This window comes from Paroedura picta, chromosome 8 (assembly GCF_049243985.1).
Source record: "Paroedura picta isolate Pp20150507F chromosome 8, Ppicta_v3.0, whole genome shotgun sequence".
Classification (NCBI taxonomy): domain Eukaryota; kingdom Metazoa; phylum Chordata; class Lepidosauria; order Squamata; family Gekkonidae; genus Paroedura; species Paroedura picta.
In genome coordinates, this window is record NC_135376.1 from 773,954 (window position 1) to 797,505 (window position 23,552).

The following is a 23,552-nucleotide window of genomic DNA, read 5'->3' on the forward strand; positions in this document are numbered from 1 at the left end:
CTACCTGTGGGGCCCTGGGGCTGCCTGGCGCCCTCTGGATGGGTCGTCTCTTGCTAGCAGAAGGGGCCTCCCTGTGTGGAGCCAGTCCCCCTCGCCCATGCCAGTCACTGCCAGGCACAGCCTGCTTTAGGCCCAGCGGCAGAGGTCTGGGGAAGGGGCTCCAGAGGCAGCCGAGCCGCTGGGTGGGGGTGGGCCACCCCATGGGCAGGCCCAGCTCCCGGTGTGGTGGCCAGAGCTGCTTGGGCGCCTCTCCTGCCCATTCCAGGCTGGGGAAACCCCGGAGGTTGGGAGCAATGCCTGGGCAGGGCAGGGCTTAAGGGCTGCAGGGGGGCCCCAGAATCCCCTCTCCACTAGGACGGGGGTGGGGGTGGGTCAGAATGCAGGCCCTGCGGTTCCCAGGGCGGGAGGGCGGGGGAAGTGAGATGGCCAAGAGGGGCCAGGTAGCTACGGCTGCCAGCTTCCCGGGGGAGGTGGGGCGGGGGAACGCCTGCCTCCAGCGCAGAGATCCATTTCCCCGGAGCAAAGGGCGGCATCGGGGGGGGGGGCGCTGTAACGCCCAAAGCCCTCCCTCCCGAGCGGGCGATGGTTGTCATTCCGGGAGATGTCCCGGCTCTACCCTGGTGCCAGCGCCCTCGTCCTGCTGCGCCCCGCGGCCTCCTTTCCGCAGCGGCCCGGCCGGCGGGGCGGGGTCGGGGGCGCGGCCGTACCTGGCGCGGGGAGGGAGGGAGGGAAGGAAGGGAGGGGGGCGGCGCGGCGCGGGGGGCGGCCTGTGCGGGCGCGCGCCGGGCTGGTCGTGCGCGGTCCGGGCGAGGCGGGCGGGTCGGCCGCTTGTTGCTGGCTGGCTGGCGGGCCGGGCGGCGGCGGCGGGGGCCGGGCGGGGCGCGGAGGAAGATGGCCGCGCCGCCGCTGGGCAGCAAGGGCGGGGTGGGCGGCGGGGGGGCTCCTGGCGTCGGGGGGGTCCCTGGCGCCGCTCGCCCGCCGCCCTCCTCCTCCTCGTCGTCGTCGTCGGCCGCCTGCTTGCCGGAGCTGGACTTCCGCTCGGGCGCGCGCGTCGAGGAGCTCAACCGGCTCATCCACGAGTTCGGCCGCCACGACCAGCGCGAGTACGACGACCAGCGCGCCCTCGAGATCCACACCGCCAAGGACTTCATCTTCTCCATGCTCGGTGCGGCCGCAGGGCAGGGCACGGGAGGGCCGGACGCCACAAAGGCCGCGGGGGCGGGGGCGGGGGCGGGGGCGGGGGCGGGGGCCTGCTCGCCGGGGGAGGGGAGGGGCGGGGAGGGGGAGACGCGGGACTTAAGCCCCCTGCCGCCCCCTCTCCTGCCTGCCCGGGGCTCTTGCCGGCCCCCCGCCCCGCCGGGCCTAGGGCGCTCCTCTCCAGCGGCGCTCCCCTGGGCCCCAACCGGGGGGGGGGCGCCCTGGGGAGGCGGGGCCTGGGCCCGGCGGGGCTGTCCTGGGGCGCCACACCCCTTCCCCTCCCCTCCCCTCCCCCGCCCGGTTGGGCAAGCGCGAGGGCCGGCCTGGTGCGCGTGGCCGTCCGCGGGGTCCCCCATCCGCGCTCCCTCCTCGCACCCCGGGGGGGCCCCTGCTGCTCCCAGCGCCTGAGGGCGCCCAGCACGCTCGGCTCCCGGCCTTCCGGCGGCCCTGCTCGGGGCCTCCCCGCTGGAGAGCATGGAGGGCCGGGGCCCGTGGGGACACTTTGGCCTTGCTGGGGCTTCTTGCCTCTCTTGCGCACGGAGAAAGGAGCTTATGGAGAAAAGAGCTTACAGAGGTGACCTACTTAGGACAAATAATCTGCGTGTGCTTGAGAGGGGAGGGGAGGGGAGGGGGAGTCCCGGGGGAGTCCCGGCAGAGCCTCTCAGACGCTGGCCAAGCCCCATGCCGCCTCTGGGCTCCTGTTGGGCGCCTGGTCCTCGCCATCCCGGAGCCCCAGCTGACCCAAACGTGGCCCCCCCTTTGACTGCAGTCCAGAAGTCGGGGTCCTTGGTCCCCCCCACGCTGCCTGCCCACCTTCCCCATCCCCCCCTCTTGCTTAAGTGCTTAGTTAAGTGCAGAAGCCTTTGATCTAGAGAACCGGCTTTGATTCCCCACTCCTCCTCCACACACAGTTCTGTTAGAGCCATTCTGACAGAGGAGTTCTGTCAGAGCTCTTTCAGCCCCACCTCGCTCACAGAGTGGTTGTTGCAGAGAGGGGAGGGGAAGGGAAGGTAATTGTAAGCCGCTCTGAGACTCCTCAGGGGAGTGAAAGGGGGGTATAAAGCCCACCTCTTCTTCTTGCCAGCCCTTTTGCCTCCCTCCGGCATTTCTTGATATCCGCTGGTGCCAGCCAGGGCTTGCCTCCGGTGGGGATGGCAGGGAGGCTTCTGGGAGGGTGGGGGGAGAACAACAGGGGCCAGGAGCAGTGACCCCGTGGAAACCCTGGGCCTTGGCAGCTGCCACCTTTTGCCCTGTTGGTTTCTCGTGCCCCCCGTCTTCTCACGGGGTACCCTCCTGTATGTCCGGATGGCTCCTTCCTTCCTCTCCTACTTGGCAATCAATCAGGTTCCCTGAAAGAGCAGCCCCCCCCCCCAGTGAGTGAGTTTGGCACAGCAGCTCCTGCTGGGGTCCCCGTGTGGGTCTTTGTGGGGCTGGAGGGCCTTGCCTTGCATCGCACAGTGAGACCCAGCCCCCCCTTCCCCAGAGGGCTCTCCAGCCGCTGAGGCTTGATGGTGGGAAGGAGCCAGTCGATAAGTGAGGAGCTGCTTGACCGTCTTCTTCAGGCCATCCCTGCACACTCCTGGGCGAGTGGAGGGGCAGAGGGGGGGGCAGGGATGAGGCAGCCTGGCCCTTCTCTGTAGGGAGGGGTGGCTTGGGAGAAGATTTGGGAGACCTGTCTTCCTGTCCCGTCATTATGCTCTCCACTAGGGCCTGCCTCATAGGGCTGGCTTGGGGAAGGGCCACATGCGCTGCCACGAACGCCTTGGCAGGAGGCGCAAGAAGGCAGAGGGGCTGCACGTTCCCTCTGTGAGGCCTTGGAATTGCTGCAGGCCTCAGAGGGCAGGGGGGTCCTGGGGGGGGTGGAGGGGCCGGATTCCAGGGAGGGCTGCAGCTCCCCAGAGCAAGAAACAGGCCTGTCCTTTTGCAAGAGGCTTTCTGGAACTCTGTTTGAGCAGCTCTTTGGTGCGGGCTGATGCTTCTGAGAGCCAGTGATTCTGCTGCATCCCCGCCCTGGAACTCTCCTCTACCCAGAAACTCCTGCAGAGAGGCAGCGATTCTGCCATCCCAAGGAGTGTGGGGTCTTGTTGAACCCGCTGACCCCAGTGGGATTAGAAGGGGGCAGCTCTGTTGTTGTTTTTTTTGGGGGGGGGCACAGTGAATATTTGCTTCCGCACCGGTGACCTGCAGTGACGCCTTGTGCAAGCTTGACCCTTTGGAGTGCCGGTGTGCCTTGGAAGCGGCCGAGAGGCTGGTGCTGGCGGAAGAAGTGCGGCTCTTTTTGTGCTCCTTGGTCTTGTGGAGGCCTGTGAAGGCAGGCAGGCTGGCCGGCTGCTCCTGCAGGCAACCTCTGCTCTTGGTTCCGCTTCTGGCTTTCCTTCCCGTGGAAGGAGGGACTTTTGATCTGCCTCTCTCTCCCCTGCGCACAAAGGCACATCGGGAGTCTGTCTGTGGGGGTGGGGGTGGGGGCTGTGGCACCAGGGCTTTGCAGTGTCCTGGAGAAATACGACTTAAGCCCTGCTGGGGGGGGGGGCTGGGGTGGGGTGGGGCGAGCATGGGACATGCTGCCTGGAATTCTCTTGCATGGGGGCAGATGCTGATGTTAACGGCCAAAGCAGAACCAAAGAAAGCCTCAAATGTTTCCTCCTGGAAAAGCAAAAACACTTGCTTGTTGGTAACATATTAGCTGGATTTAGTGTGACTACAAAGTTACCTGGGTTTTCTTCTCTGACTTATAGCTCCCCACCCCCACTGCAGGCAGGGCGCCTGGGGCGCTGACAGTAAGATATCAACAACAAACCATCATTTAAAAACATTATAGTTTGACATTAGTGCATCACCAGTGTATTATATTCTACATACCACCCCTGATTCCTTGGGGAATGCACGGGAATGCTATGCAGGGTCACCCCTGGCTAGATGTTGGTGGAAGACCAAGGAAGACCACCTAGGAAGTTTCTGTTCCTAGAGGAGACACAGGAGGGGCCTTCAGGTCAGACTGGGGGAAGAGGGGCTGCTTTGCAAGGGGCCTGGTGCCTCCCAGTGATTCAGTCGCCTTTGACTCTGCGGGGAGGAGAGGATACTTGGCTTGTGCCCGCCCCTCCCAAGAGCGTGCCAGCGCCTGTGCCCTCGGCCACTTGACGTCAAGGGTCTGTGGAGCCCCAGGACGGGATTAGCCCTGCCGTTGTGTTGTGGTTTTGCACCACACAGAGTAAACACCGGCGGCCACCCATTCAGGGCTTCTCCTCCTCGGCTTTGTGTCGAGGGGCAAACGGGGCCAGGTCCATTCAGTGACTTTGGCAGGCTGACTGGGCAGGGGAGGGTGCCAAGATGGAACAGGAATGGGCCTCTGGCAGCGTGGCAGGAGTGGGGTTGTCGCCTCGCTCGGGCCTTGCCAGGCGAGGGTCTGGTGTCAGTCCTCCCCTTCGGGTGCTTGAAAACCTCCTTGGCCAGAAATGGGGGATGCGGCCACACTCCAGCATGGGGGAAGCTTGATTGGTCACAGCTGTGATGCTCCAAAGACGCCCAAGTCGTCTTGGTCTCTGAGGTGCCAGTGGATGCCGGTTCAGCTGTTCTGCAGCAGATCAGGCCAGTACCCAATGGCACCGCCTGGCACCGTAGATGGGGCTGGGTTGGAGATCTCTGGCCGGATGCCAGCGCGTTGCACTCCCTGTCTGTGAATGCAAGGAAGTCATTGCAAAGCGGCCAAGGCAGGCCAAGTGGCCAAATGGGGCACAGTCAGGGGCTGGCCACAGGCACGGACTGTGCTCCTGGCCGAAAAAGGAACGCCCGCAGCTGTGGGCAGAGCAGGGAGACAATAGCCGTGCCTGCTGCTCAGGGGCATGCCTGTGTCTTTGTGGCGCATGCACAGTTGGAGGAGAGGCAGCAGCAGCTGGCAGGGTTTTGCTCTGGCGTGTCCAGCATTCACGGCCTGCCTCTCCTACGCTTCTGTGTGTGTGTGTGTGTGGGGGGGGGGATTCTCACCTGGCTTGCTCAACTCAGGTGCAGCAGGTCTGTGGGAGTGCTTACTTCCAGGAATCTAGCCTCAGGCAACAATACAAGAGAAGAACCCTACGGTTGGATGGGGTCATACCGGCCACCTAGTTTGACCCCCTGTTCAGTGCAGGACCAGCCTCAAGCATCCAGGATAGAGATCTGTCCAGCAGCTGCTTGAAGACCCCCAGTGAGGGGGGGCTGCCAATCTCCAGGCGTAGTCCATTCCCTGGGTCCAATAGCTTCCGCAGGCCCTGCCCTGGCTCTGGGCTGGGAAACCCTGGCTGTCAGGATGGAGCCTGTGGGGGGCCGGAGGGGCAGGAGGTGCTCAGGGAAGCTCGGGTCAGACTTGTGGTCCGTCTTGTCTGCTCAGACTGGCCGCAGGTCTCACTGCCACGGGGAGGGAGGCCCTTCACATCCCTCGTGACCCGATGCCTTCTCACTGGTGCTGCCTGGAATTGAACTTTCTTCCTGCTGCACACAAAGCAGAGGCAGGAACGCTCTGAGATGCCGCAGCAGCTGCTCCTGGCAGTCTAGAGTTCACACGTCGTTCTGGGAGATCTCCAGACCCAACCTGGAGGCTGGCAACCCTACAGTGGGCCCGGGGCAGTGAAGAGAGGGTGATACGGGATGGGCCCCTTAGCCAGCCCAGCTCCCGGCAGCTCTATGGCCCCCTTCGGCGTCCCGCCCCTCTTGTGCCCGGGGCCCCTGCTGGCTAAGGAGAGCACAGGGACCCCTTTCTGGGGAGCACAGGGATTGCCCCATGGAGCCCCCCAAGAGGAAGGGGAAGGCCTCACTGGACCAGAGCGTCTCATTCTCCGGTTTCTGCGGTGGGAGGGGGATGCCTGGTGGGAGCAAGACGATGAATATTTGGAGGTCACCTAAGATGGCGGCCCCCCTCCCTGCCTGTGCCCTGGGACATGTCCCGCCATGTGGAGCCCCCACCAGGCAGAGGGATTAGAGATGGCATCCGGCTGGCTGGCTGGCTGGCTGGCTGGCTGGCTGGCTGGCTGGCTGGCTGGCACTGGGGCCCCGTCCTGGGAGGGGGGGGGTCACTGAATGTGCCCTGCTTGCGGGGAAGACTGTCTTGGTTCATTGGGAAAGGGAAAGGGGGAAAGGCCTCTTTTTTTGGTCTGCCTTCTCAAGGGGGAAACAGGAGTCTGTATGGGACATTATTCCAGCATTTGGATAAGGAACTGTTTGCTGTACCCTGACCCTCACTTTTGCAGGAGGGCCAGCCCAGTTGCCGGATGTAGGTTGCAGGAGGGGTTGAGCTGCCCCTGTGATTCCGTCTGGCCTTTTGGTGCGTTCCTTTTAATCTTCTTCTCCTTCTTCCAATCACCTTTAATCCACTCCTAAGTCCTGCCGCGTTCAGAGGCAGCTTTGGGACTGCGGGGGGGGGGGGGGGGAGACGGACAAGCCGCTGGGGCATTGGGGGATTCTGTTCTGGGGTTGTGAGGAGAGGAGCAGCTGGGGGCTCTGGAGAGGTGACGTAGACAAAAAATCACTCCACTGCCTTTGGTAGCACAAGATTTGTTCTGCTTTCTCTTTAGGTGGGGGCAAAATTAGAAGTGGTTCCCACTAGCATAAAATTAACGGCCACTTGGAAGTCTTCCCCAGGAGTCACAGGAGCCTGAACAGAGCATCGTCTGCACATGCTGCAGGGTTGGCCCCATGAGCTGTAGCCCCCTCTGATCATTGCCCCTTTTCCCACCCCGTTCTGGGGCAGATGGAGACCCGGCCTTGTTTCTCAGAGACGCTCGAATGATCAGTGCTTTTCATTGGTGGTCTAAAATACCCCTGGCCCTTCTTGACCTTCAATTCAGTTGACTGTAATGTAATATTTAGCAACGTTAACCAGCTGGTTCACTGACTCACCAGTTGCACCTCTTCGGTGAGGAGAAAGGCCTGGCCAAAGCCATTATCTCCAGGCTTGGTTACTGTTGGACACCCTACATGGGCCTGCCCTTGAAGACAGTTCTGATTTATTTAGATGGCATCTGCAAAGCTAGCTGGGTAGACCACAAACCCTTTCCACCAGGGGACCCACTGGCCCATGTATGGTCCTCCGTAGATGTGGGGTCCTTACCCACTGCCCTGCCTTTGGGTTTCTGCCAGTGGGTGGCCATGGAGGGTCCCGCATCTCAGCTTTGGAATACCCTTGCCCCACCCCCAGTGTTGTGAGATCAGTCAGCTGTTAATTAGGCGATAATTTATCCACTCTTTCTGGGGACTTTTGCCTGGGGCGTTCCTTGGTTGTGGTTTCCAGGACTTCTGTCCTGTTGTGTTCTCGGTTATTAATTTGCTCTGTGTCATGGTAGAGTGAGCCCCACTGGTTGAGAATGCAGAAAGGAGAGTTATTGAAAATTCCTTTGGACAATTTTTCTTTTAAACGTAGGCTTGTTAAAAATACTTGGTCTGCCTTTTATTGAGACCAGAACTCTCTAGAACTTCTGTCAGGCTTCAAAATGTTAGCGAAGATTGGGGAGTGGGGGTGGGAAGCGAATGTTTCAGGCAGAGCTGTTGTGGCCTGAGGGCCAATTCCTGTCTCTGCCCACCTGGCTTTGTCACTCTTGCTCTGCCTTTCACCTCCTCTGGCAAATTCCCTGCAGTGAAGATGCTTTTACAGGCCCCGCAGTTGGAGCAGATGCAGCTTCCCTGGGCCTGGATGAGTCAGCAAATTCGGCTGCCCCCAGAATGTCCCTCACCCGCTGGCCAGGAAGGAGCTGGTGCCAGGGGCGGGGGGTCTCATTGCAGTAGCAGAATTTGCAGCTTCCCTATTAAAAATGTGCGTTCTTCTCTGCCTTCTTCCCATCCCCTCCAAAATCTGAGCAATGCTATCTTCAAGTGGTGCGCCTATTAGCTTTGCTGTGTTGCTCTGGCAACCAGAAGGCAGACCCCTTGGTGAAGGAGCAGGCAAAAAGTGAGTTGGGTGGAGGCACTTTTGCTTGGGTTTTCCCCCAGGAGGTGTGCTGCCCTGCTGGGCTGCGCCTGCACGGCTGGGTGGTTGTGCCAGAGCAGAGAACTTGTCAAAGTTCAGAGTCCAGTCTGGAAGCTGAGAGTCAAGCCAGTCAGAGGTCACAGCAAGCGGGGCGGGGAGCGAAGTCAAGTGAGCCAGGGTCAAGAGCCAGAGAAACAGTCAAAGCCAACCCGTAGTCAGAAGCCAAGCCGCAGGTCTAGAGCTGGGAGTGTAGTCAGGAACCAAAGCCAAGGGAGTCAGGCCGAAGTCAGGAACTGGGAGTCAGTCAAGCAGAGCTCGTCCAAAGTGAACTGGAACAAGGAGTTGTCTGGGAAGACAGGCAGGTAACGCACGCGTTGCACCCACCTTGCCTCAAGGCCCTTCTGAAAGGCAGCCAAGCCGCGCGGGGCAGCCTCAGCCAGGGGGCTTGCAGCTGATCCTTCCCCTCATCCGAAGAAGCAGGTACAGGTGAGCCCCGTCTACTCTGACAGCTGTCAGAGTGGATCACCTCCTGATGCTGCAGTGAGGGCCTTGCTGGGGTCTTCGCCTGGGGCCCGTGGTGCCGTTCCCCTGGCCTACGCGGGCACGTCCGGGCTGGGTGCTGGTCTGGCTGGGACCAGGTGGTTCAGCCTCTGGGCATCGGGCTGGTTTTCACTGGCCAGATCTCCAGGTGGAGCCAAGAGTGGTGGACCCAGGCAATGGATCAGGACCAGCCGCAGCCCCTGCAGCGCCCTCTGGAGGCTCAGCCGGTGGTGCAGCAGGGGGCCGGGCACGTGGGGAGCATGCCAGCTCAGCTGGGCCTTTCACCGCACAAATCAGGGGGGTGAATGGCCTGGTGCTTGTGGCACAGGCTGAGATCTGCCCTTCTCCCTTACAAGCCCCAGAGCCAGATGCTCCCATCTTCAGCATCTTCCTTTCATGCCTTTTTTGGAAGGTGGGGCGGGGCGGCAGGTGTGCATGGAATCTGTGCAAAAACATGGCACTGTGGAATCAAAGGCAAATACAGCGCGGGATCAATCTGCAAGTGGGGGGGGGGGAATCTCACTTCCAAATTCAATTCAGGTGATCCCCTTGTTTGTGTAAAGTACAGCTAAACAACAGCCAACTTGTGGCAAACCGAGCAAGGGGCTCTCAAGGCAGAGGTGGTTCCCCCATTCATTTATTTGAAGATAGATTTATTGGCTGCCCCTCCCTAGAATAGAAGAGCCTCTTGTGGCGCAGAGTGGTAAGGCAGCCGTCTGAAAGCTTTGCCCATGAGGTTGGGAGTTCAATCCCAGCAGCCGGCTCAAGGTTGACTCATCCTTCCATCCTTCCGAGGTCGGTAAAATGAGTACCCAGCTTGCTGGGGGGTAAACGGTAATGACTGGGGAAGGCACTGGCAAACCACCCCGTATTGAGTCTGCCATGAAAACGCTAGAGGGCGTCACCCCAAGGGTCAGACATGACTTGGTGCTTGCACAGGGGATACCTTTACCTTTACCCTAGAATAGGCTTGGTTAGCATCAAGAAAATGCATATACCAAGTAAGTAGAAAAATGTTCAACAATAGTTCTAAAAATTCTAACCTAAAAGCACCTGCCAATTACCATGAGCCCCTGCTAGTTGTAGTCCTTGGACATCTGGACAGCCCTGCTAACCTTATTCAGCTACAGTTTAGCCTCCTGAATAGTGAGATAAAAAACCAATATCCCTGTTGAGGCCCGGGGGTTCCATTTTTTTTTTTTAGTATTGTAATAACTTTCAGTTCCGCCGTTTCCCTTTCTAGTCTGTTCTTGAAGTTCCTTTGTGATAAAACTTTTGTGAAGTTCCTTTGAAGTCCCCTGTTTTATGCTGGCAGTGCTCTGCCATGTGTGCCCCAGGCGTGTGTTTTTTCTTGCTGTTTGCCAGCAAGCAAGGCCAGGCATGTCTGGGAGCCGCTTATGCTGCCTGAATCCCTTTCCACCCCCCCCCCCACCCCCTGCCTTCTGCACATCAGCTGGCTGAGCCTGTTGCCGGCAGGCAGGTTGGGCTGGGCTCCCTTGCCCTGCCTGAGCACTTGGTGAGTGGCCTCCAGCCTCATGTTGACAGAGACCAGCTGGAGGGAGCGCCTGCCGACCCTGAGCAAGCGCAGATGGCCCTAGACACTCTCCGGAAGGGAGGGAGGGAGGGAATAGGGAGAGGAGAGGAGAGGAGGAGCCAGCGGGCAGCTGCCTTGTGGGGAGGGGGGGGGGGCGTGCTTCCTCCTTGGCTCTTACAGCTCAAGCTATAAATGGACTTTGGGACTGGCTCTAGGGAAACGTCTGCTGGCGTGCAGCCTTCTTTCTCTTCTTGTTCTGGCCAGGGAAGCAGCCCACAGCCTGGGCAGCTCAAGCAGAGCGAAAGAAAGAAAGGACAAGCTAACAAACTGGGCAATGGCTGGGGAGGGGGGGGTCCAAGGTCTTGGAGCAGATCAGACTTCAGCTTTCAGTGGCGAGGCCAGCGCTTCCTGGTGGCTTTTCTTGGCCTGGCGGGCCAGCTCGGCCTTCTTGCAGACCCCTTTTGGCAGAGCACTGCCCTGGGCTGGGGCCAGGCCAAAGGGGTTCTGCCCCTGGCTGAGGCCCATCTTAGTTCCCGTGGGCTGGGGATCCTGAGCCAACGTTGACCTGAGAAAGAACGTTAAGTTCTTTAGGGGGGGCACAAGGGAAGTTGTTGCAAGTGTCTAGGGCAGGGGTAGTCAAACTGCGGCCCTCCAGATGTCCATGGACTACAATTCCCAGGAGCCCCTGCCAGCGAATGCTGGCAGGGGCTCCTGGGAATTGTAGTCCATGGACATCTGGAGGGCCGCAGTTTGACTACCCCTGGTCTAGGGCCTGGGCCTGCCCCCAGATTCCTGTAATCAGAGTCCTGGTTAATTGCTTCTTAGCTGCACTGAGTCTCAGTGCAAAAGGCAAACGACCAAGGATGTGCCTCTTCCGGGGGGGGGGGGTCTTGTGAAACCCCCGCACTTCCTTCCCCGGGTTCCTTCCCCGGGTGCTGCAGTACCCAGGAATCGATTTCACAAGTGGAAATGCAAAGGGGGTTGGGGGGTGGGGTGGGATCCCGTAGAACTAGCTCGGCAGGAGCAGCGACCCCAATCGCCCGCCGGCTTGTAGTTCCCCTTTGGGAGGAGCCCTGAAGCAAGGGGACATTCTGCTGGGCCTCCATCTTGCTGCCTGGAGTGGTGGCAGGAGTGGGCTCACCTGCAAAATGGGTTGCTTTCCCCAGCAGGCAGCTCGAGGATCGGTGCAACATGATGAGCACTTTATAAATGCTGGGCGTGAAGGGAAGGGAGGGATTTCATTTGTGGCCCTGCAGCCACCCTCCTTGGCTTGGGCCCCAGAGTCGCCTTTCTGCCCAAGTTCCCCTTCCCGATGCCCTCACTTCCCCCCTGTTGGCCGTCTCCCTCATCTGTCTCCATGCTTGCCCTGCTTGACATCCCTGCAGGAAGCAGCTCTCCCCCTGCGAGCCCTGCTTGCTGAGCCCCTGCTGCTGCTTGGGTGGGGCGGGGAAGCGTGGCATCCCGGACGGCGACACCATGTAACGTGGTGCTGGTTTGAGGAGGCCCGGCTTCAAATTGCTGCTCATTGTGAATCTTTCTGAGTGACTTTGGGCCGGCCTCTCTCACTTCTCCTTTCTCTTTCCGCCCTTCCTTCCTCTCCCTAGCCTGCCTCACAGGGTTGTTGTGAAGATAAAAGTGTTGACACGTGGTGAATGAGGCAAAAGTTACACAGTAGGATCCTAGTTTCAGCAAAGGCCACCAGTAGCCACCGGGCATGTAGCTGGCCCCCAGGTGTGTGTGCTACGGTAGCTGAGGATACATTGGCATATTGCAATTTTGTTTGTACACAACTAAGGCATGCATAATTTTGAAGTCCCATAAATGTGTCAGATATTGCAGTTGTATAGGCTAAATGAGTTTGAAATGATGCATTTTGTGTTGCTAAAAAGCTGTAAAATTAGTTCATGCTTGATAGGATGGTAAATGTTGCCTTTAGTTCAATTTTCTCTGAGATTTCAATTTTTCCCTGGGGGAAAAACTCCCCCCCCCAAAAAAAAATGACTGGCTGTTGTCTCTGTCCTGGGTGTATCTGGGGGAGGGAGGCCCGTGGCGAGGACGGAGCTTGTGCTGTCCCTCTGGTCGAGAATTCAGGTTGGTGACGGTCCCTTTTGGGTGGAGCCCTGCTGCCTCCTGGCTCCAGAGCCCCCCGCTGGCCTGTGGCCTTCCCTGCCGGCAGAGTCAGTGCGTTTGTGTCCCGATGGGGAGACCGGGCTGGATGCCGCAGCGTCAGGCTACAGGGGCTCTTCTTCGGGGAGGGGGGCAGCACAGGGAAAGGGGGAGCTGCCTGGAACGCCCCCAGACAGAGAGGTTTGGCGGGCGGCCCTCCCAGACGGATGCTTCTGGCCGCCTGCTGCCTCCCTGCCCCCCAGGGCTGGATGGGAGAGGCCCATGGCTCTAGGGCTGCCCAGTCCACGCTGGGGAACTCCTTCGGAAGAGCATTCGGTTCTGGCTGCTGCCTTCCAAGGAGGTTGCTGAAGAGCTGCGGGGAGGTGCAACCAGCAGCAGCCAAAATGATCACTGTGTGTGTGTGTGTGTGTGTGTGTGTGTGTGTGTGTGTGTGTGTAAGCAAGCCAAGAGCATTTAGGGATGCCAGCCTCCAGGGGGAACCTGGGGATCCTCCAGCATCATCCTCTCCAGGCAACAGAGACCAGTTCCCCTGAGGAAATGGGTGTTTTGCAGGGTGGGGGCTCCGTGGCCCTGGGCCCCACTGTCCTCCCGCAAGCCATTCTGTCCCCTGCCTTGTTCCAGGGTCTGACTTGACTCCCCCACAAGCGTTCTTGCTGAACCTCATTTTGTGGCCGCGATCCCTGGAGTTTCCCAGCCTGGATCTGCCCACCTCCCCAATCTCCTGCTGGGGGCCAGGGTGGGGGTGGGGTGGCTGTCAGTTAGGATTGCCAACCCATCTGGAGATTTGGAGGGGGAGCGGGGGGGGGGCTTCAGCTCAGCACCCCGGCAATGTCCACCCGGCAAAGCGGCCGTTTTCTCCCAAGGAGCCGATCTCCGTTGCCTGGAGAGACCGGTCCTGATTCTGGAAGGTCTCCAGTCTCTGCGATAGCCTTTTGTGAAATAAATAGCCTTTTTTGAGAAGCCCAGGATGGCTGCAGCGTTCAGGGAGGCCCGCACTCGCTTTGGGGAAGGCCGGGACTGATCCGCTTCCATAGCGGCACTTAATGAAGACCTTGGGGGAGGGTGGATGGGGAGGGGAGGGGAGCCGGAGGAGAAAACGTTCCCTCCGAGCAGCTCCGGACTCCTCCTCTGCAGGCCACAAGTCTTCTGTGCGGGAAGAGAGAGGCCTTGAACCCCGGGAGTGTCCCAACGAAGCCAGGCTCCTTCTGCAGCGAAGTGACCCTCCTGCAAGGTGGGCTGGGGGGGGGGAGGAGTGTGGGCTTTCCGCAGGGGACCCTGCTGCTTCGGGTCCGTCTGGTGTGCGTTTGCAGGAGCAACTGCCGAAGTGTGAGCCACTGGGCTTAATGAAGACGTTTCCCTTTAAACTGGCGTGCAAACCGCTTGCAAAGAGCTCTCACGCTTGCCTGGCAGATAATGGTGCAGCTTAACAACTCAATGTGGCTGTTAACACGTATAGATTTCACCGGGAGGGAAGGCTGCCACTCATCTGTCAGTCAGCAGTTCTGCTGGCCGCTTGGTCGGGGGCCTTTGCCCGGCAGACTGGCCGGATCTCCTCTGTTCCGTAGTTCAAGGGCCTTTGAGAGGCCGGGAGGGGCAGGGTGCCCGGCGGCCAGAACTGGCTCTGTGCCCGCCTTGGAGACTAGCGGCCAGCATCTGACTTGAAGCCTGCCGGGGGGGGGGGGGGGGGGCAGCGAACCAGATGGGGCCCTGCCTGTGCTTGGGTGGTGCTTTGCTCTCATCACGGTGAATGTGTGGCAGCTTCAGGCATCCTGCCTCACTGCGCTTGATGACGTTCCAGATGGGGGGCTGGGGGCTGGTCTGCAGGAGAGCAGGGAGATGCCAGGGATTCTGCCTTTGGCAGGGGGGGGGCATCCTCTGGGCATGAAATTGGGGTCAGTGTGGGTGGCCAGGGGGTTGTGGTTTCCCTGCACCAGCATGTCAGGGAAGGAGCTTCGGAGAGGCTAAGCAGGTTGGTCTCGAAGGTGCTCCTGGACGTGAATCCCGCTGCCCTTGATTAAGTTCTTGCAGCCTCTGTCAGGGGAGGGAGAGTGCAGGACAGAAGCCACCAGCCGGGCTCCCTTGCGCGGATCGCAGTTCAAGGAGATGTTTGCAGCTCCCCAGCATCTGCTCTCGAGCCCTGGAGTTCGGGTGGTGGGGAGAGGCGTGGAGGTTTTGGCCAGTCCACAGTGGTGCCTCTGTGCTCCGGTGGTGTTGCTGAGGGCTGCGGTGGGACTGAGCCTGGACTTCTGCCCTCGGGCGTCACGACCAGCCTGAATGAGGCAAGTCGTGCCTCTGGTTTGCCTTCCTAGCCAGGGTGGGCTGGGGAGGGGGCAGCATTCCACCATGACCCCCCCCCCCATGACCCTGGGTTGGAGGTGAATCAAACTGCGGCCTGTAAATTGAGGCTGAAGGCAGCTGAAATAAGTCAGTTGGGACTGCAAATCTAAAACGTGGCTTTATTTCCAAACCTGCTCTGGGCTAAGGCAGATGCCCTGTCCTGAAATGGGCGTGTTGTGGAGAGAGGGGGAGGCTGTCAAACTGTCAATAGAACAGAGTTGGATTCCAGGGGCACCTTTAGGCCAACTAGGGTTTGATTCAAGGAATGAGCTTTCAGGTGAACACAGATCCCCAGAGGCCCACCTGGATCTGTAGGTTGAGCTGTTAGTGCCACCACATGACTGGCCTGGGAATGGCAGGGGCTGGGGATGCTGTGGGCAGGAGGTCCTGGTTCATGCCGTTAAAAGGGCAGTGGCTGGATGGTTGCAGAGGGAAAGTGCAGGGAGTGATGTGTTTCAACTACCTGTAGAACAGGAGCAGCTGGGCCTCAGGAAAACCTTTTTCACAGTCTGAGTATTTCAGCACTGGAATGGGCTCCCTGAGGAGGTGGGGAGCTCCCCCTCACTGGCCGTCTTCAGGCAGAGGCTGGACAGATCCTTCTCCTGGATGCTTGAGGCTGATCCTGCACTGAGCAGGGGGTGGGACTAGATGGCCTGCATGGCCCCTTCCCACTCTAGGATTCTAGGAGTCTAGTTCAGCAGTGGAAGGGGCTGCCTAAGGAGGTGGGGAGCTCCCCCTCACTGGCCGTCTTCAGGCAGAGGCTGGACAGATCCTTCTCCTGGATGCTTGAGGCTGATCCTGCACTGAGCAGGGGGTGGGACTGGATGGCCTGCATGGCCCCTTCCCACTCTAGGAATCTAGGAGTCTAGTTCAGCAGAGGAAGGGGCTACCTAAGGAGGTGGGGAGCTCCTCCTCACTGGCCCTCTTCAAGCAGCGGCTGGACAGATCCTTCTCCTGGATGCTGGAGGCTGATCCTGCACTGATCAGGGGGTGGGACTGGGTGGCCTGCATGGACCCTTCCCACTCTAGGATTCTAGGAGTCTAGTTCAGCAGGGGAAGGGGCTGCCTGAGGAGGTGGGGAGCTCCCCCTCACTGGCCGTCTTCAAGCAGAGGCTGGACAGATCCTTCTCCTGGATGCTTGAGGCTGAACCTGCACTGAGCAGGGGGTGGAGCTAGATGGCCTGCATGGCCCCTTCCCACTCTGGGATTCTAGGAATCCAGTTCAGCAGTGGAAGGGGCTGCCTCAGGAGGTGGGGAGCTCCCCCTCACTGGCCTTCTTCAAGCAGCGGCTGGACAGATCCTTCTCCTGGATGCCTGAGGCTGAACCTGCACTGAGCAGGGGGTGGAGCTAGATGGCCTGCATGGCCCCTTCCCATTCTAGGAGTCTAGTTCAGCAGTGGAATGGGCTGCCTAAGGAGGTGGGGAGCTCCCCCTCACTGGCTGGACAGATCCTTCCCCTGGATGCTTGAGGCTGATCCTGCCCTGAGCAGGGGGTGGGACTAGATGGCCTGCATGGCCCCTTCCCACTCTGGGATTCTAGGAGTCTAGTTCAGCAGGGGAAGGGGCTGCCTCAGGAGGTGGGGAGCTCCCCCTCACTTGAAGCAGCGGCTGGACAGATCCTTCTCCTGGATGCTTGAGGCTGGTTCTGCACTGAGCAGGGGGTGGGACTAGATGGCCTGCATGGCCCCTTCCCACTCTAGGATTCTAGGAGTCTAGTTCAACCGTGGAAGGGGCTGCCTAAGGAGGTGGGGAGCTCCCCCTCACTGGTGGTCTCCAAGCGGCGGCTGGACAGATCCTTCTCCTGGATGCTGGAGGCTGATCCTGCACTGAGCAGGAGGTGGGACCAAAGGGGGCAGAAGGGGGGTGGTTGTGCCTGGCCGGTGGCAAACAGGAGCCCTTCTCCTCCACAAAATCCCCTCCGCACCAGCTTTGAAATCTTCCTGGCATCCTGGAGCCCCCCAAGAGGCATAAAGGCATAAATGTAGGTGTGGGGGGGAGGGGGAGGGATCGGTGGACATCCCTTCCATGTCCTCACCTCAGCTTCTCTGAGAGCCAGGGGGAGTCCAAACCGGCTCCCTCAGAGCAAGCAAAGAGGAGGCATCGGCCTTCCTCAGAGTGGGCCGGGGGCAGTTCTCCCCCCCCCCCCGTCTTGCAGGCTCTGGGGTATGCGATTGAATTTCTTAAATGAAATAAATATCCCCCCCCCAAAGTGAAATGTCCTCAAGGTGAGGCCCCACCTCCCAAGACAGGTCATTCAGTTTGGGACTCCCCCCTCCCAATTGCAGCTTCTTCTGATATCGAACAGAAAAATGGTTTCAGAGTTTTGGAGAACTCTCCTCCTGGACCCCTGGCACAGGGCCTGTTGGGAAGAGACGGGTTGCCCTGGACCGAAAGTGCCCCCTGGGGAGCCCTGGGGCACGCTGCTGCAGGAGGGTCTGGTGCCCGTTGGTGCAGTAATATCCCCCTGCCCTTGGAGGAAAGGTGGCCGCCCTCTTCTTCCCCTCCTGGGGCATGTTCTGCCCAGGGGGTTGGGGGAGGGAGACAGACCCCAGCCTCTTGCACAAGGGCCCTGGGAGCCCGCAGCCCGGCAGGGCCTGTTCCCCGTAATGAGGCTTCCTAAAGCTGCTCATCAGGCAGCCCTCAGGCCGCTTTTGCTATTTTAGGAAGAATTACTGCGGAGCCTTGCGGGGCACAATGTGGAGGGAGTTGGGTCGGGGTGGGGGGTGGGAGGATTTATTTTCCTCCCTCAAGACATTTCTGTTCCTCCTCGGAAGGCCTCACCTTCACGCAGCATGCGATTTTAAAAATAGTTTCCCCAAAATAACTCCGACCCTCCCTTCCCGTTGGGCTCTTTCTCCCAGGCAGGCTATTGAGCGATCCAGTTCTAAAAGGGAAGCAGGATCCTGGGGGGGGGGCACCTTCCCCTCTCCCCCCCTCCTTGCTCAGCCACACATCCTCCGGGGGCGCCTTTTCATCTGGGGCTCGTGGGGGGAAAGTCTCCTCCGTGGGAAGTGCTGACAAGGCGGATGCCCAGACGTCCCTTTGCTTGTCTTGTGGGCGACGCTGCTGACGGTTGACTCCAGACTGGTTCACTGCAGAGGGGGGGGGGGGGGGTCAGTCCGCAGTAGAAGAATCCAGAGAACAACCAGGTTTCTTGGGGGGGGGGGAGATGAGCTTTGGGAGTCAGCCCCTTCCTTATCGTGCTGGCCCCCCACCCTCCCGGCACACCTCCTCCCCCGCTGAGAAGGGTGATGAGCTTCCTGCCCCTTTGCAGAGGGCAGCTCCGGACTCCGCTGCAGTCCGGCACAGAACACAGTCCAGGCTCCTGGGCTGGAGAATTTGAAGTGTCCATGCTGCCTGGCCCTGACCTCTCAAGTTAGACGCCGCCCATCTGTCTTGGGCACAGGAGCCTCAAATCGCTCCAGTGTCGGAGATGAAATTCCCTACAAATTGGTGAAGTGGGGGGGGAAGCCTTCCTTGGGGACCCGTTGACTGCCTTTGCCCAGAAGTTTCCATTTCCAGTGGCTCACCAGTCATGCCCCAGTGGTGGCTTCCGAGTCCAACCGTGGTCCGGCTGTTCTGGGCATCCTCCCTCCTTTCTCTCTGGCAAACGGAGTCTTTGCGTTGACTTGTGTGCACAGAGTTCTCCTGTTCCCCTCCCAGCTGTCCTGAACTTCCCTTTCTTTGTCTCTGCAGGCATGGTTCAGAAGCTTGACCAAAAACTGCCCGTAGCCAATGAGTACCTGCTGCTTTCCGGTGGGGTCCGAGAAGGCGTGGTGGACCTGGACCTGGACGAGCTGAACATCTATGCTCGGGGGACCGACTACGACATGGACTTCACCCTCCTGGTGCCGGCCCTGAAGCTCCACGACCGGAACCAGCCCGTCACGCTGGACATGCGCCACTCGGCCTTGTGCCACTCGTGGCTGAGCTTGCGGCTCTTTGACGAAGGGACCATCAGCAAGTGGAAGGACTGCTGCACCATCGTGGACCATATCAACGGGGCCACCAATTACTTCTTTTCCCCCACAAAAGTGGCAGACTGGTTCTACGACTCCATCAGCGTGGTCCTCTCCGAGATCCAGAAGAAGCCTCAGCGGGGGATGCCGAAGGTGGAGAAGGTGGAGAAGAACGGGACGATCATCTCCATCATCTTGGGGGTGGGCAGCAGCCGCATGCTGTATGACATTGTGCCGGTGGTGTCTTTCAAGGGCTGGCCAGCAGTAGCCCAGAGCTGGCTGATGGAGAACCACTTCTGGGACGGGAAGATCACGGAGGAAGAGGTCATCAGCGGGTTCTACCTGGTCCCCGCCTGCTCCTACAAAGGCCGGAAGGACAACGAGTGGCGTCTCTCCTTTGCCCGGAGCGAAGTGCAGCTGAAGAAGTGCATCTCGGGCAGCCTCATGCAGGCCTACCAGGCCTGCAAAGCCATCATCATCAAGCTGCTCTCGCGGCCCAAGGCCATCAGCCCCTACCACTTGCGCAGCATGATGCTCTGGGCCTGCGACCGGCTGCCCGCCGGCTACCTGGCCCAGGAGGACTACGCCGCCCACTTCCTCCTGGGCCTCATCGACGACCTGCAGCACTGCCTGGTCAACAAGATGTGCCCCAACTACTTCATCCCCCAGTGCAACATGCTGGAGCACCTGTCGGAGGAGACCGCCCTGCTCCACGCGCGGAAGCTCTCCTCTGTGCGCTCCGACCCCGCCGAGCACCTCCGGACCGCCATCGAGCACGTCAAGGCGGCCAACCGGCTGACGCTCGAGCTTCAGAGGAGGGGCAGCACCACGAGCATCCCATCCCCCCAGTCGGATGGGGGGGACGTCAGCCAGCCCGATGACCGGCTGGCCAAGAAGCTGCAGCAGCTGGTGACGGAGAACCCGGGGAAGTCCATCTCGGTCTTCATTAACCCCGACGACGTCACCCGGCCCCACTTCAGGATCGATGACAAATTCTTCTGAAAGCGGACCCTCCCTCGGACTCTGCCAACGGCTCCCCTCGGCCCACCTCTCAGGCGGTTTCGACCTCTCTGCCTTTCTGCTGGACGGGCCGAGAAGGACCCAAAGGGCCCCCAGGCTCAGACGGGTCAGGCGCGCTTGGAAACGGGGAATCCCCGGGGTTCTTGGCTGCTTGTACCCTCCCACCGGAATTTTTGGTGAGCCTGAACTTTTGGGTGATGACCTGGACACCGACACAGGTGCCTCCTCGCCCCCCCCCCCCCGGTATTTTCCACACTTCCTTGATGCCGGTCTTTTCCCAGCCCCCCCCCCGCCCCTCCCCCTCACCGGATGTCCTTCTGCTTTTCTCCTCTTGGTCGGAGAGGGCGAGAAAGGCCAGCCGAGAACGTTGACCGGTGCCCGTTTCCTTGGCCGTCACGCCTTCTCTTTTCTCTTTCACTTTCCTCTTCTGGACGACCACGTTGGCATTAAAAGGAGGCAGCCAGCTTCTTTAAAGCCCCCCCTCCCCCCCCCAGTCACCTCTTCTTGAATGTAATTTTGTACCATGCAGAGGAGGCTCTTTCTGCCGCCCTTCCCTGCAGAAGAAGGTTCTGGAATGTTAGTTTTTAGTGTGTGTAATTATTCAAAGCCTTATTTAAATGCGATTAAAGACCATGCTGTTATAAACGTTAATTTGCACTAATCAAACCTTCTGCCGCTCTGGCCTCTCCTTTGGCTTTGTGCTTCTTGTCAGGAGGGGTGCGGGCGAGGCCCCCGGCGCTGCCCCCCCTGTGTCCCTGGGGCTGCCCCTGAGCACATGTGCTGGTGGGGGTTTCTGCCTTGGGGGAGAAGCAGCCCTTTCTCTGGCTTCATTTTGCCAGGGCAGAAGGCCTGTCGCCACCAGCGCGAGAGACTCATCTGAGACAACATCAGTCCAGCAGCCTGAGTGGTCAGCCGAGGGCTCCTCTGGCCCTCCTGCACTGATCCTGGCCCCCCACCCTGCCCTCCTTTCCAGTGAGGCTTGTGCTGGGCCACCTTCTAGGCTCTCCCTTCTGGCTCCCAGTGGGGGATGCAGAGAGAGCCGGCTGCACAGCTGGGGGGGGGGGGGACAGTCTGTTTGGTAGGGTGGTTAGCATACTGGTTAAAATCTGGGGGATCCCCAGTTAGAATCCCTGCTCTGCCCTGAGACTCACTTGGTGATCTGCATCCGGCCACACGCTCTCAGCCCAGCCTACCTCACAGGGAGGTTGTCGGGAGGATATAACGGAGGACAGGAGATTGATGTATACCCAGTTGGTATTTCCACTGGGGAGAAAAGCAGGGTCTCTGTCTATGAAGCACGTAAATCCCACCCCCAGCCTGGTAACATTTGTCTTTTCACTTCTCTGGCTAAGAGGGGAGGGAATTTGGAACTCCCGGGCACCATCCCCTGCCGTCTCTTTCCGTGGGCAAAAACTGGCTCCCCCTGCAGCCTTGGGGAGATGAAGAAGAAGAAGAAGAGTTGGTTCTTATGCTGCTTTTCTCTCCCTGAAGGAGTCTCACAGTGGCTTTCAATCGGCTTCCCTTCCTCTCCCCACAACAGACACCCTGTGAGGGAGCTTATGGCCGAGGGGCAGGAGTCGGTTCCCAAATGTGGAAGGAGGTGCTTTGTAGGTGGGGGGTGGGGGTGGGGGTGGGGGGTGGGGGTGGAGAGCTCATAAGTATCAAGAAGAAGGAGGGGGAAGAGGGCAGTTTCTATACCTGCTTTTCTCTCCCTGGAGGAGTCTCAAAGCAGCTTCCAGTCACCTTCCCTTCCTTCCCCCAGACAGACACCCGGGGAGGGAGGGGAGAGCTCTGACAGAACTGCTCTGTGAGAACAGCTCTCACAGGATTGTGACTGGCCTAAGGTCACCCGGCCGGCTGCCTGTCAGGGAGTGGTGGGTGAAATGTGGCTCTCCAGAGTGGAGGCTGCTGCTCCTGACAAGCTGGCTCCTCATAAGCATTGTTCTGAAAAGGGGGAGGAAGGCAGCTGGGGAGATTGCCCCCCCACACACACACCCATGACCAAAGCCCACCTTTTCCCATCCTCCGAGGCAGAAGCCGTTGGTACACGAAGGTGCCAGCAGGGGGCAGCACAGATTCTGCCTGGGAACCAATAAGGGACGTCCTTCTCAATTTCTGAACCTCATTAATGACAGGTCTTTCAGCTTTGCTCTTTTTATTCTCATTTTAATTGGGGAGAGCTCTTCTGGACACTTCTGGATTTTTCCTCTCCGAAGTCTTCAGTGATTGGATTCGGCTTAATTAACGTGCTTAGCGGGAGGGGCTGGGACCAGGAATGGTCCTGGCTGGGTCTGGCGGTTCCAGCCAATTCGCCCAGGCGAGGGCAGCCCAGAGCTGCCCCCTCGATCCTGCCCACTGCAGGCTGCCGGTCCGTGTCTTTCTCCGTCCCGGACATCCCCGAGGGTGGCCAAGGCTGCCGGGCAGCACCAGGAAGCAGCGTGGGGAGACTGGCCGGCCCGGCCAGCGGAAGAGCCTGTGAGATGCGAGGAGGCGACGGGCCCGTGGCCAGCTGGCTAGTCACACGGCGGGAGAGTCATTATTTCCATCTACCGGTTTTGGTCAAATGTATTTTGAAGCATTAACTTTATTAGAACAACAGAAAAGATAAATTTAAGCATCAACAGTGTTGTTAGTGCCAATTAAAAGTGTTCACGGTGGCTAAATAATGGAATGGATTTTTCTGGCTGAGCAGCGAGGCAAAGGGGCTCTGCCTGGCTGCTCAGCTGACCCCTCATTGCGGTAGGACTTGGCAGGGCAGGCACCCCCCTCCCCCCGGTCACAAAATGGGAGCAGGGCCTGCCACCTTCCAGGGCAATCTACTCCAGGCAGGGGGGCCGCATTGCAGAACTGGAGAGCTGGGGGGTGGAAATGCTGAACGGCACACGGTGAGCAGCCGAGAAGCAGTGCAGCAGGCTAAGGCAACACAACCTCTGCCACACGGGAGGCTTTCAAAGCCGCAGAGATTGACAGCAGCCCTGCTTAACGGATGCCCATGCCCTCCTGGGCATCTTGTGCTGCCCAATGCCACCCTGCTTCAGGTGGGCTCCTGAGTCTGCGCCCAGTGCTCCCAGGAAGACCAGCAGCCGTTCATTCTGGGGAGAAGCTTTTGGGTGGGCATAGAAGCGTACTCCTTGGGTGAGACTCTGGGGGTCGTAAAGGGGCCCCTGGACTCAAACTCTGTCCTGCAATTTAACACAGGCAGTTTGTTTTAAAGCATATTTTATTCTGCTTGGCCATAATTGACCCAGTTGCTGCAGCTCAGGGGCAGAAAGCAAGCAAAATGTTCAGAGAAGTGAAAATTCTCCCATTTATTTGGGGGGGGGGAGTCAGTTTTTTTCCTGCTTGACCCATCACTAGATCCACATGGCTTTCCAGCTGCTGAGCCAAGCGGCCAGTTCTTCAGCCTCAGAAGAAGCAAAAGCGGTCAAATATACTCACAACAGCACAGGGAAGCTTCCGGAGAGTTGGTGGAGATGCTGGGCCCCAATCCGATGGCAAAGCCAGGGAAAGGAGCAGGAGTCTTGTAAAGATGCTTCCAGTTCAACCCAATTGGATAGAAACAGCAGCATGTCTTTTGGCAAGTCTGTCTCCCCTCCTTCAGGAGCCGTTCAAGACCTAGAAATAATATCAGGAAGGAAAAGAGCTGGTTTTTGTACCCTGCTTTTCAAAGGAGTCTCAAAGGAGCTTACAAACACCTTTCCATTCCTCTCCCCACAACAGACACCCTGGGAGGTAGGAGAGGTGGAGGGAGCTCTGAGAGAACTGTGACTGGCCCCAGGCCACCCATGTGGAGGAATCATAGAATCCTAGAGTTGGAAGGGTCCATACAGGCCATCTAGTCCAACCCCCTGCTCTACGCAGGATCATAGAATCATAGAATCATAGAGTTGGAAGGGGCCATGCAGGC

General features: G+C 59.4%; 1 protein-coding gene across 2 annotated transcripts; it reads left to right on the forward strand.

Annotated features, from left to right (window-relative positions):
- Window positions 1-859: 859 nt before the first annotated feature.
- MB21D2 (Mab-21 domain containing 2) lies at window positions 860-20,311 on the forward strand. 2 transcript variants are annotated; one of them, XM_077347988.1, is made up of 2 exons: window positions 860-1,165; window positions 18,363-20,311. In XM_077347988.1, exons 1-2 carry the CDS (start codon window positions 892-894, stop codon window positions 19,625-19,627), a joined length of 1,539 nt encoding a protein of 512 aa, XP_077204103.1. In that variant the 5' UTR covers window positions 860-891; the 3' UTR covers window positions 19,628-20,311. The 2 variants fall into 2 exon arrangements, with proteins under 2 accessions (XP_077204103.1, XP_077204104.1); XM_077347989.1 differs by lacking the exon at window positions 860-1,165 and adding an exon at window positions 1,531-1,771.
- The last annotated feature ends 3,241 nt before the right edge of the window (window positions 20,312-23,552 follow it).

Coding starts and splice junctions, on each gene's coding strand:
- MB21D2 (XM_077347988.1), top strand. CDS start 892: ATGGCCGCGCCGCCGCTGGGCAGCAAGGGCGGGGTGGGCGGCGGGGGG. Junction 1,166..18,362: donor CTTCATCTTCTCCATGCTCG/GTGCGGCCGCAG, acceptor TTGTCTCTGCAG/GCATGGTTCAGAAGCTTGAC.